The following is a 12866-nucleotide window of genomic DNA, read 5'->3' on the forward strand; positions in this document are numbered from 1 at the left end:
AGATATAGCCTTCGCAGTGGCTCATATTGCGTTTTCATGCATTTTTCGGATTTTTGAAGGGAACCCTCCAGGAAAATTGACAAAAATTTTGAAACAAAATTAGTTTCCAGGTTTTGATGCAGATTGATGAAGAATCGATCTACAAATCGATTAAGGTAAACCTCTCAAGAATCGGATGAATATTGCCGAAGATATAGCCTTCGCAGTGGCTCATATTGCGTTTTCATGCATTTTTCGGATTTTTGAAGGGGAACCTCCAGGAAAATTGACAAAAATTCTGAAAAAAAATTAGTTGTCAGGTTTTGATGCAGATTGATGGAGAATCGATCTTCGAATCGATTAAGATAAACCTCTCAAGAATCGGATGAATATTTCCGAAGATATAGCCTTCGCATATTGCGGCTCATATTGCGTTTTCATGCATTTTTCGGATTTTTGAAGGGAACCCTCCAGGAAAATTGACAAAAATTCTGAAACAAAATTAGTTTCCAGGTTTTGATGCAGATTGATGGAGAATCGATCTACAAATCGATTAAGGTAAACCTCTTAAGAATCGGATAAATATTGCCGAAGATATAGCCTTCGCAGTGGCTCATATTGCGTTTTCATGCATTTTTCGGATTTTTGAAGGGGACCCTCCAGGAAAATTGACAAAAATTGTAAAAAAAAATTAGTTTCCAGGTTTTGATGCAGATTGATGGAGAATCGATCTAAAAATCGATTAAGGTAAACCTCTTAAGAATCGGATAAATATTGCCGAAGATATAGCCTTCGCAGTGGCTCATATTGCGTTTTGATGCATTTTTCGGATTTTTGAAGGGGACCCTCCAGGAAAATTGACAAAAATTCTAAAAAAAAATTAGTTTCCATGTTTTGATGCAGATTGATGGAGAATCGATCTTCGAATCGATTAAGATAAACCTCTCAAGAATCGGATGAATATTGCCGAAGATATAGCCTTCGCAGTGGTTCATATTGCGTTTTCATGCATTTTTCGGATTTTTGAAGGGGACCCTCCAGAAAATTTGACAAAAATTCTGAAAAAAATTAGTTGGCCGGTTTTGATGCAGATTGATGGAGAATCGATCTACGAATCAATTAAGGTAAACCTCTCAAGAATCGGATGGAAATCAGCCAAGATATGGCTAGTTTTATGGATACTATCTGTAAGAAGAAATGGAAGTCAGAAGATCTTTCAGCATTTGTTTCTCCCAGTGCACCCATAACTCCTCCTAATCACTTCAAATTTGTATTCACTGTGTTATCTGTGGCACAGGAAGTTATTGTCAGCAAAAATGATTACACGCTGACAAAATCACAAGTGTCCATGGTGGTCTTCCGCCATCCCCGGCGAAACCCTCTTCTCGGTTGCGCTCTTTCAGATTCTTCCTGGAAAATCAATAGGAAAATATTGAAAATAAGTGACCAGCTCGATGGACAGAAGGTGCCGCTGGCCGAGACCCGTTCTTTGGAACGTCCGATCCGATCCTATTTCAAATGACTGCTCGTCTCAATGAGTTCTACGAATTTTGCAAGCCATCGATGCGGCACTCGATCACCCACCGCACCACCATGCCACACCATGAGCCAGTGCCAGTGCCTGGCACCACATTGAATGTCGCACGCAGCGATCCCAGCGGGTTGGCCAGACTCCGGTTCTAAAGCCCGGACCCGGTTCCAGACCGAACACCATTATGCCCAATTTGTTTGTTGTTCAATCTTTTTTTTGAAATCGCCGCCACCTACAATGCAATCACATTATTTTATTGTGTCCGGACTCTGGACACTTGAGAGTTTCGATTCCTAAAGTCTGGCCAGTATCTGCCATTATCTACTTTGACCTATTTGTGTGGGTGTGAGTGTGTCTCCGGGGTAGGGGAATTCTAGGGAGTTTCCACTTCTACGATTTCATAAATTCGATTCATAATTGAAAAGTCACACCGAAGAGAGGGAAAATGTTTCATTGAGTTGGAAAGTGGGAGATTTTTGAAATTAGACATGGGAATACTTTTGGATACTTCTTATAGAATTTTAGATATAATTTTTAGGGACTAGATCTACAAATCTTATACAAGTAGTATTAAGTTTTGTATTAAGAACACTCCTCTTACAAAATAGTTACCTAAACTATTCAATAAAAATAAATGAATTCCTTTTATTGAAACTCGAACCATGAAGAACCATGCATTCTAGATTCTAGAGGTGTCAAGACTTTAATTTTCAATAATCCCCTATTGGGATTTGGGATGGGGGACCCCTCTGGCCATCAGAGCCAGACGCTGTAAATTGGTTTCGCACCCACGGGCAGCGCCAGAGCCACAAGTCGCAAGTGGCAAGTGGCAAGGCAAGTCGTCTTTTTGGGACCAGCCCAAGACCCAACTCTTTCTCACATTCCCCGCCAGGTTGGGGCTCTCTCCCCCGTGTTTGCTCAGCTTTTGAAGTTGCAGCGACAACATCATCTCCATCACCATCGTCGGAGCCGGAGATGGAGTTGGAGATGGAGATGGAGTCGGAGCATTGTGTATTGTTGTTATGTTAAGTGCGGCTCAGTCATGGATCTCTGTTCCTTTGGTTGAATACAGATGGAAAAAAAAACTAAAATCTAAAGTCTCTAAAGTCTTATTGATATTAAGATACATTTACTATTAAAAAAAGAAATTTCCCCTAAAAATTATCCCTTTTTAAAGAAATATAATATTTCAAGTTTAATTTTAAATATTATTTTAATGGCTCATAATATTTTCTTGCAGTGTATACCTTTGGTTTTCTGTTTGAGTCTCCGTCTGAGTCCCAGTTTGAGTTTTAGTTTGAATTTGAGTCTGGTCTGCATTTGAATATGAAAACCCTGTTGCATTGTTGTTGCTGATGCTGGGCTGTCGCCGCCGTCGCTCATCGTTGGAATGCATGGAATGCAGTTGTCCCCCATCTCCCCCTTTTTTCTCCCCCTCCCATCCCCAACTCCAACCCCTTTCCAGGTCTTTGTTATCAGTTGCAGTGCCCTCATCAGCTTCTAATGCCATGTCTGTTTGTAGATGCCTTTTGGACCGCCCTAGCACTGGAAAATGTGAATGCAGCTAAAGGGAAAAATTAGAGATTATATTTCTGATTAGTATTAATAAGTATAAGGCAATATATTTTAGGTATATAAATTGTATTCATTAAAATTAGTATGATATTTATATAAATAACATTTTTTCTATGATTTATTTTTGCCAAATACTGTGTTGCCAAGGCACTTCCATCATCATCATCTGGTAATGCTGCAACTGCCCCTTAGCACTTGCCACATTCCCCCATTCTGCTGGAAAATCCCAGACCCAGTCCAATGGCCATTTTCATGCAAGAACGCGGAAGAATGACTCAAGAACTGTGCACAATAATTCGAAAATAAATGCAGGGGAAAACAAAAAACATAAAGAAATTATAAAAGAATTTCTAAACGAAGCTGGTGGTACTCTCAAGTTTAAAAAATTACTTTATATCCTTTAAATAAACTATAAAATAGGGGATATGTTTATCTTATAAAGTCTTCAGTGAGAAAATATTCATCATTATTTCCCAGAAAACTAAAGTCCTATTAAGGTGGCATATCATTATAATATTCTAGCTAATAAACATAATCTTAAAACAATGGGTTGAACTATATTTAAAATTTATTACATCTTATTAAATATTATTTTATATCCTATTTAAATTTTATGATATCTCATTATATGGAGTTGTATGGTATTTAAGAACCCTCTTCATAGAAAGGGCATATAAAGAGCTTAACTTTTGCATCTCTGGAGTCCGCACATGCAATGCCTACTTAGACGGATGTGGATATATCTTTTTGTTGTTATTGCAATTGCAGTTATGGCAATTTGTTTTGTTGTTGTTGTTGTTGTTTTGTTGGTCTAGACCTGTTCAACCACTGTGGAAGTGGAAGGTTGTCTGCCGACTGCCGATCGCCGTCTGCTGTTGCCAGGTTGCTAGTTTTGGTTGCAACTTGGCCAGCTTGCCACTTTGCCACTTTGCCAGGAGCGGAGCTAGCTACCTTGGATTGGAGGATGATATGGCGGGGAAGGGGGAGTCACCAGCACCAGCTGAGGCGGCGACGACTATCAATCAAAACATCAACAGCACCCCGATCGGATGAATATACCGGAGGGGCGGTGGAAAACAAAAGGTGGATGGAATGGCTGGCGATGGTTGGGTGGGGGGAATGTCAGGCTGGTCTAAGTTTAGACCGTCTTTCTTCGTCTGATGCTAAGATACTAAGATAGAAAGATACTCAGATACTGAGATGTATCCACAGACGCCCCGACGCACACATATCTGTGATGCTGATCTAACTGTCTGTGACAAATTTTATTTCTGTAGCGGATCTGTCTGTGTCCCCCAAAAGCCCCCCGCTCCTTCTCACTCCCCCCAAGCGTTTTTCCAACCACCGCCACCCTGCCCCCCACGTTTACCGCCTCCCTTCTCCCGTCTGGTCGCGGCAAAAATCTAATGTCACTTCGCAGCATATTTAAAAGCACATAAAGATGTTTTAGACAAAAATAAAAATCGAAACTTCTCTGCCGCCGTCTGCTGTTGCGTCTTTGGCCCGCCCCCCCCTCTAACAGGCCCCTGGTCGCAGCTCCTGCCCCTGCCCCTACTCTGTTCGTTCAACTGACCGCCGAAAAAAGCAATGATTACACTGAGAATCCTTGCTTGGATTCTAAGTTTTAAAACTCGATATAATATCGATAAGTTTTCTTAAATCAATCGATTTTCCTTTCCTAAAATTTTGAACTAAAATATAATTTATTATGTTTAATTATCATTTTTGAAATAAAATTTTATATTTTCCTCAGTGTATTTGCTTCCTGCAGACCAAAACACGATCGAAAATAGCTCGCAGGCTGGCCAGACGACAACGCAATGGTGGCGCTTCGCCAGCCAGGGCTTCCTTCGGCTACCAGGGCTGCACTTCCGGTGCACTAACCCTCCCTCGCACTTAGGTTAACCAAAAAACCCTTGCCTACCTACAGGCGCAACCGGAAATGAAGTGAAAATGACACATTTCTCCCAGTGAGAGATGATTCATCGGTGATGCTGTAGCCCTGGGACAATGCTGAGATTCGCACACAAATTAAACATTGTCTGGCCGCCTCTGACCGACATCGACATCAACGTCTCACTGGCAATTCTTTCGCGACGCTTTCTTTGAGTAATGGACGAGTCGCTTGAAGACAAGCATACGCATATAAAGACAGTTCAGGGCAAGATAATAGTTCTAACACCAAATAGTTTAATAATTATAAATATAGTTAAAGCATCAGCTTTTATTTAAAATTAAATGTTTCTCAGACTAAGCCTAATTTTATAATATTTATCCTTAGATTTCTTTAAATGCAAGTCTCTATAATAATCGACATTTCTGTGACGTCAATTGCTAGAATGGGGGGGGCCTAAGGCGAGGCGCCTCGTACCGCACTGCGACGGGAAATTGGAGATGGGAGGAGACACGGGGACACGGCTATATGCGCATACATACATACCAGATCATTCCTAAATTCAAATTCAGATTCACTTGCCCAAAAATTAGAAATTTAAAGCGAAACAGTCGAGAGCAAATGGCACAGCAACAGCAACAATACAAAAAATCGCAACATTTTTTCTGAATCTAAAAGTAGCTGAAAAAAAAGTGACCAAAAAAAGGAAAAATTCTAAAAATAAAGAAATAGACAGTTTCAAGTTAGAACTTTAAGAAATTAAAAATTTATAAATGCATCTTTAAAATTATTCTTAAAAAAAAGAAGTTAATAAATAAGATAGATAAGGGTATAGATTTCTTATAGAGATTCATTAGTTCTTTCTCCCTCAACCCCCTAGCTCCTTCTATAGCCCCCTCGCACTTTCTCCCCCGCAAACATGGCTATAAAAGTTTGTATTTAAAGTTCTACCAGGGCGCTTGATCATTACAAGAAATGCTTTCTTTTTTTATTTCTTTTAATTTTTTTTTTTTTGCTTACGAAGAGCATTGTCTGGGAATGCCCATCGTTTGGGGCAGGAATGCAGCGACTGCAGCGCCAACGCTGGCAGCTCTGTCGACAGCAACTGCGAAGCTGGCAGCCCCCCAATTTTGACTGCTGGTGCAAAAAAAAAAAAAAAAGAAAACCTAAAAAAAAGAACATGAAACAAAATATTCAAAATTTTCCTAATAAGGAAATGTGAGGAATGGTATTTCGAATTAAACTGAAAATAAGAGATAAGATATATAAGAGTTTTTAAAGAAAAAAGATTTAAAAAAGAGATATGTATTTCTTTCAAAACTTTGGCCATCATGTCTAAATATGTATATAGATCCATTTCCTGCATCTTTTCCGGATTCAGGGGGTCTAGCTGACAGACGAAAAATTCTGTTGTGGCACATATACATTCCATTCCAATCCATTCCATATCCATATGGAGGGGATGTAGAAATCCAAGAACAAGAAGAAGAAGAAGATGTATGTAAAAGGGACTATGGCCCAATCATTACAACTCAATCATCGTTCGAAAATAGCAAATCTCTTTTTCTTTCTCTTAAGATTCCATCCATTTCCGTTATTTTGGGAAGCGATGGTGGGGTCCAAAAACTCCCGGAAGAAGTGCAAGAGCAAGCGAGAGGTGGCTAGTGAGGATGGGTCACTGGGGGCCCCCGGTAGTCACACCCCGCCGTGCGCCAGATATACATAGATGGATGCTCTACAAAGATCTCTCGTTGATTTAGGAACACACTAAATCCGAACCGACAAGAGGGAAAGCAAATACGCACAAAGGTGAAAATCCAGAAGGAATTTTTCTATTTTAGGCATACCGGAACTGAGAGACTCCCTCATCCTCATCCCATTCTATCTATCTATCTATCCAAACATGGGCGTTGGAGTAGGCCACAAGAGTTGTGGCTCTTCCGTATGGAAACACCCAGAAAGATCTTATAGATTTCTTAGATCAAGGTGTGTCTTCTAGATTAAATAACAAACGGTATTGAATATCAGATATTTTAATTATTTTAAGTTTTTCTTTAGGAATATAATTCCTATATAATTTAATTTAAAAATCCAAAAAGGAACCAAAACCCCCCTTTTGGTATAAAACCACCCAAAAGTATTATATTACATCCCAAAATCAGTTCCCATCAGAGTCAAAGGCATTTACTTTAGGCCCCAAGCCTCCGGTACGGTTGATCTTTACCGATTTCCTGCCGATCGCACGTAATTGGGTGTCCCGCTAAAAAAGTCATAATCACCTGTCCATCCTTTATCACGGCAAACCCGTACAGACACCTTGGGAAACCGAAAACTCAAAACTCCGTAAAGCGATTTTTATGCACCAATGCCGCCTCTGCCTCTGCCTCTGTCTCGGTCTCGGTCTCTGCCTCGGTCTGTGTGAGATGCTGATGCTGCCCGCTGTCGACGTCGCTGGTCTGGTCTGGTCTGGCCTGGTCTGGTCTGGTCCAAGTGCATCCAAAAGGCCCCTTAGACCAGAGAGAGAAGGAAAAACAGAACTGAAAGACCAAAGACAAATTCCTGCGTTTTTCCAGGAATTTACTCAATAAACTCAAACAAAACCCAAACATTTAACAAACGAGCCACAGCCTCATAGCCATATTCACATTCACATCCACATCGAACCAAAAACCAAAGCCAAAGCCATTCTACACTCGAAAAAATAAGCTTAAACATAAATCTTAAAGACATTATACCTATCCCTAACCTTTCTTATTATTAAAAATCTTTTAAAAATTATTTAAATTTCAGATATATATTTTATACTATCACATTTCTCTCTGTGTAGCCAGACGACGACGAAGATGCTGACCAAGACGGAAGACCAAGATGGGGCAGCCAGAGCGGAGGGACGCTTAGGAGGGGGAGCAATGGGGGGATGCGAAGCGCTGAGCAAAACACAAAATAAAACAAAAAACAGGCGAGGAATTTCAAACAAGAACACCAATCCCCCCCATACCCATGACGATGTTGTTGTTGTTGTTGTTGCTCTTGTTGCACCCACTGGAAGTTGCAACTTGGAGCTGGAGCTTTGAATGCGAATGTGAAGAGCGATCATAATCCAGATAACAAGCCAGTCTATTAGATACCCTTTCAATTCCTTCAAAGGGGATTATGATTATATCAGATGATAACGTCATTCGTTACCTATCTAGGGGGCTAGTCTTAGGTGATAAGGACTTTTTGAAATTAAAGATACACCCCACTCCTTGTATTAGAAGTTCCTTTATTGTTAAAGTTTTGGTGACGAAACAGGAGACTTAGTGGCACAGGTAAACTCCCATCCATAGAGGGCGCTAGTCAAGAATGGGGAGTGGCACTGGCCTGGTTAGTGGGCGAGTAGAGGTGCAGGATGGAAAATGCCTATCTTGGGGGGCAGTGGAGCCATGGGGATGGCTGTCTGGCTGCATTCCAAGTCGCACAGAACCACGAACAGAACCGAAACCGAACTCTGAGAAGAAGTGGAAGCTGTGGAAGAGCAGCCAAACCTAATCCTCCGACTCCAATGAGATGAGGAGTTGTCGTGCCAGGAGAATCAGGAGGAGCAGCCAAAGATGCAGACTCTTTACACTGGTAACTAGGAGCTGAAGTCTTTATATTTTTAATATTTCAAGATAAATCTAATCTATCTATAGGATATTTTTTAATTTATAAGTACAATTTAAAAATCTTAAGAACTATTTAGAATATCTTTCAGTGTAGTGGCGCTGAAGCTGCTGATGCGGTACTTTTGCCTCTGCTGCTGCTGCAGCCACCGCTCTTTCCTCTAAAAAAAACTCCTCTAAAAATTATTTATTAACATGGTAGAAATTCGCAAACAGGTTAAAACGACCAATCAAAACAACAACAACAACAAGAGCTACAACAACAACAACAAAAGCGGCGGCAGCCAAAGACCCAAAGTGCAGATAATATTAAAAGGCAGTCAGGCAGCCAGCCGAAGTTGCATGAAGACTGTAACTTGGTGATCGTTGGGATACCAAAGGGGGAGTAGGGCGGGGAAGAGGGGGGTCATGGGGGCAGACGGAAGGCGGCAGGCGACAGAGAGGGGGTGGAGGAGCTTTTGGCCCCGACTACCAGCCAGACACATTTCGAAAAGGGCCAACATGAAATTCCATGGGAGTCGTTGACTCGCCATCGCTTCGGTTACTTTTCTTGGGAAAGTTTTTGTTGAAAGTTGGACAGTAACTGAATTTTGCCGTTTTTTTCTTATATTTTTGTTTTTCTTTTTTTCCCTCCATTTTTCTCTAAGTGTGTAAGTCTGTTTCTGCAACCTCTAGAGTCTAGAGCCAACTTGGGTTGGGGCGATAAGGTGGCGTAGAGCAGAGCAAACAAGCTTTGTAGGTGGCAAGCGGTCGGTAATCAATGGTGTTGCACCTCCAGGTGGGGCAAATTGGAGTGGGGGCTCATACATATGAGCTACTTTAAAATGGTAAAAGCAATTTGCATTGGAAAAGGTTTGGCTTTTTGTGGAAAATTTTTAGGGGAAAACAAGGTTTTCTTTATCAAAAGGTTTTTATCTTTTTTTCCAATCAAAATCTAATCAGTTTTAACTTAAAACCTGATCTAATCATAAGATATATTGGCATTATTAATTTCTTTATAAAATTCGAGTTCCTGGTAGCCACAATTTTGCCATTCCTTATTTAAAAAATGCACAATTCTCTTCAAAAACCAAAAAAACAGGATCATAAAATGAAAACAAAAGCCACAAGGGAACAAACGAAACTTGACAACAGGAATTTAAGGAATTCTTGGACCTTCCATAGAAATTCGAGCTTATGCCTGGCCAGCGCCAAATTGGTGAAATATTTATAGCCAAAAAAAGGGATGGTCAAAAGGGATATCCATGCACTCAGTTTGATTTATGGGAATACTTAAGATATTATTCAAATAATAATACAAGTTTTTATGAAATATTTTTAGATTTTTGATAGTTCCTACCTTTAATCACCATTAAAACTTATTTATTTACTTAGACATTTAAAAAAAGGTCATAATATATTGCCAAAAACTAAAATTTAAATATATCTGATCGTTACTTTTCACTTTAGCGACCTCTTGTGGGCTTGTATATCAACATAAAGTTCAATATTAAGCCAATAGGGGGCGACAGCAATCGATAGGTCGATAACAACGAAAGAGCGCGAAGTTCAAATACACAAAACAAAACACAACCAGATATTTAGTCTTATCTTATCACCAGTGACAACTTGGAATCTTTTATAATAGTGTTTGCTTAGCTTCGTAATCAGTGCAAATCGATACTAATATGACAACCTGGAATCTGAGATAACCGCAACGTCCCCCCTCGTTTGAATTAAACTTAGATATAGATAGAGAACCATATTAATCCGCCACACACGCAAACATATGTCCGATGCTCCGATGTCCGAGCACACAGAAGCATTTCAAATCTGGGAGGGCAGCTGCGGTAGCTGTAGCTATAGCTGCTACTGCTGATAACACCCGATCGGAATAAAAAGAACGAAGCGGATCGGCTTTCATCACATACAAAACAATAACAGAATGCTGTCAGCTCACGTAGTGCGCCGGCAGATTTCAGTGCCTAAGGTTCGTCGCTAGTCGAAAGTCAAGAATAGAGGAATCCGAGATATTTTCCGAACCCGGAGATGCGCAGCCTCAATCAATTCCGCTTGATCACCTTCGACGTGACCAACACATTACTCCAGTTTCGCACCACCCCCGGCAAGCAGTATGGCGAGATTGGAGCTCTCTTTGGAGCCAGATGCGACAACAATGAGCTGGCCAAAAACTTCAAGGCCAACTGGTGGGGATAGAGAGCAAATGTATAAGCTAAAATATCTGATTCAGTTAACGACCCATTCCAGGTACAAGATGAACAGGGACTATCCTAATTTTGGGCGAGACACCACCCCCCAAATTGAGTGGCAGCAATGGTGGAGAAAGCTGATAGCAGGTGAGTGTTTGGTCGAGTGTTTGTCTTCACCTCTGGGCGGTGATAAACAATCGGGCTGGGCCTGTTCCAAAGTGCATTCCGCACAATCGTAACCTTACCCCAAAATAGTGGCAACAAAATAATATTCGATCATAATGAATTTACGGGTATAGTAAATTATTTTGTGTGGCTCTGATATGAAAACGCCGTATTTATCATTCTAATTTCACGCTCCACCCGCAGGTACCTTTTCCGAAAGCGGAGCTGCCATTCCCGACGAGAAGCTCAACAACTTTGCCAACCATCTGATTGAACTCTACAAGACCTCGATCTGCTGGCAGCCGTGCAACGGCAGTGTGGAGCTCCTCCAGCATCTCCGAAAGTCCGACAAACGCAAACTGGGAGTGATAGCGAACTTTGATCCGCGACTACCGGCTCTGCTGCAGAACACAAAGCTGGACCAGTACCTGGACTTTGCCCTAAACTCCTATGAGGTGAAGGCTGAAAAGCCGGCACCTGAAATCTTTCAGCGTGCAATGGAGGTATCTGGACTGCCGGATCTCAAGCCAGAGGAGTGCTTGCATGTGGGCGATGGCCCCACCACGGATTATCTGGCCGCTAAGGAGCTGGGCTGGCACTCGGCATTGGTTCATGAGAAGAGCTATGCTTATCTGGTCAGAAAGTACGGTGAGGTTATCGACCGGGATCACGTCTTCCCTAGCCTCTATGACTTCCACAAAAAGGTCTCTGATGGCACAGTGGTCTGGTGATTGATTGTATATATTAAACTAGTAAAGCCAAACAATTTCATGTCTCCTTATTGAGGGGCTCCACTAAGGATGGTGTTTGGGCCATGAAGATGTCGCCGTAGGGATTGTGCGGCTTCTGACTCTCCCTGTCAAACTGGGAACCGATAGCCCACAGTGACTCCAGATCATATTCTTCGCGGGCTTGCGGAGAAAATATGTGCAAGGCAATGTTGCCTGAAAATAAAAAAGGTTTCTTAGCTTTAAAAATATTTCCTGGCGATTGTTAAACCTACCCAAGTCCATGGCCATCCAATCCCGACTCTTTCCACCTTCTATGCGGGGCAGGATGTCTCCCTTAACGCGCTTGATTTTAAACATGCGGCGTACAAACTCTGCGGTGCTTAGCATGTGGCGGTAGCTTCGCCCACTGCAGATTACCATGTGGTCCACGTACTTTAGGTCCTCGGGAACCGAGCACACAAATATATCATCCACGTTCTCCTTGCGCAGGAGTTCCACCAAGTCCTCGACATCAAAGACACCATGGACGCCTCCTAAAACAAAATAAACATTATATTTAAAGAATAGAATGGTTAGATTCCACTTACTCTTTATATTCAAGCCATAGTATTTATCCTCCTCTATTTCTGGCTCTTCCGTAAGCTGCTGTTCCAGTTGCCGGGCCTCCTCCACATCGAAAATCTCGGGGGAGTTCTCATCCCGGAATATTTTGTATTTGTTCTGAACGCCTCCAACTAAACTTTGACCGGAATTTCCCTCCTCTTTTGCCTGCGTCGCGGATGATTCCGGTTTGGAGAACTCGTGATGAAAGCAGCGAAGAATGGGGACACTCAGACGCTTGTCGCGGACCAGTCGGAACACGCGTGTGGCTAGCATTTCAATTAATTAAATTATATTTCATTAAGTAACAAGTGGAATTTAAGTGCTGCAAGAGTCTTGTATTTAAGGTATTGTCGTTGTCCAACACTGTTATGCATGAGGTTGCCAGATAGCCAACTCCAGTTTTTGCCAGTTTGAAAACTTTTTTACGGTTGGTCCAATCAGTGGCCTGAAACACAATTTTAATTACGATTTAAGTTTATGTTTTTTAATTTCTGAATAATATTTTCGATAAAAAATTACGAAAAAAAACCAGTGCTGTAAAACTAGAAAAACAGT

General features: G+C 41.4%; 2 protein-coding genes across 2 annotated transcripts; one reads left to right on the forward strand and one right to left on the reverse strand.

The window, feature by feature from the left end:
* The first annotated feature begins 10545 nt into the window (after positions 1-10545).
* On the forward strand, positions 10546-11743 carry Reg-2 (Rhythmically expressed gene 2). Its single transcript, XM_017248486.3, has 3 exons — positions 10546-10809; positions 10871-10959; positions 11182-11743. The coding sequence occupies exons 1-3, from the start codon at positions 10652-10654 to the stop codon at positions 11706-11708; spliced, it is 774 nt and encodes a 257-aa protein (XP_017103975.2). The 5' UTR covers positions 10546-10651; the 3' UTR covers positions 11709-11743.
* Positions 10649-12683, reverse strand: RsfS312 (ribosomal silencing factor RsfS-like protein, 312). Its single transcript, XM_017248487.3, has 3 exons — positions 12296-12683; positions 11981-12241; positions 10649-11921 (listed from the first exon to the last, which is right to left on the reverse strand). The coding sequence occupies exons 1-3, from the start codon at positions 12582-12584 to the stop codon at positions 11746-11748; spliced, it is 726 nt and encodes a 241-aa protein (XP_017103976.2). The 5' UTR covers positions 12585-12683; the 3' UTR covers positions 10649-11745.
* Positions 12684-12866: the final 183 nt, after the last annotated feature.

This window comes from Drosophila bipectinata, chromosome 3L (assembly GCF_030179905.1).
Source record: "Drosophila bipectinata strain 14024-0381.07 chromosome 3L, DbipHiC1v2, whole genome shotgun sequence".
In the NCBI taxonomy this organism is placed as follows: Eukaryota; Metazoa; Arthropoda; class Insecta; order Diptera; family Drosophilidae; genus Drosophila; species Drosophila bipectinata.

Excerpts from the sequence above, each read along its gene's own strand:
- Reg-2 (XM_017248486.3), top strand. The coding sequence starts at position 10,652 with ATGCGCAGCCTCAATCAATTCCGCTTGATCACCTTCGACGTGACCAAC. Across the intron at positions 10,810-10,870 it reads AAAAACTTCAAGGCCAACTG|GTACAAGATGAACAGGGACT; the intron begins GTGGGGATAGAG and ends GACCCATTCCAG. Across the intron at positions 10,960-11,181 it reads GTGGAGAAAGCTGATAGCAG|GTACCTTTTCCGAAAGCGGA; the intron begins GTGAGTGTTTGG and ends CTCCACCCGCAG.
- RsfS312 (XM_017248487.3), bottom strand. The coding sequence starts at position 12,584 with ATGCTAGCCACACGCGTGTTCCGACTGGTCCGCGACAAGCGTCTGAGT. Across the intron at positions 12,242-12,295 it reads CTATGGCTTGAATATAAAGA|GAGGCGTCCATGGTGTCTTT; the intron begins GTAAGTGGAATC and ends ATTTTGTTTTAG. Across the intron at positions 11,922-11,980 it reads TTGGATGGCCATGGACTTGG|GCAACATTGCCTTGCACATA; the intron begins GTAGGTTTAACA and ends TTTTATTTTCAG.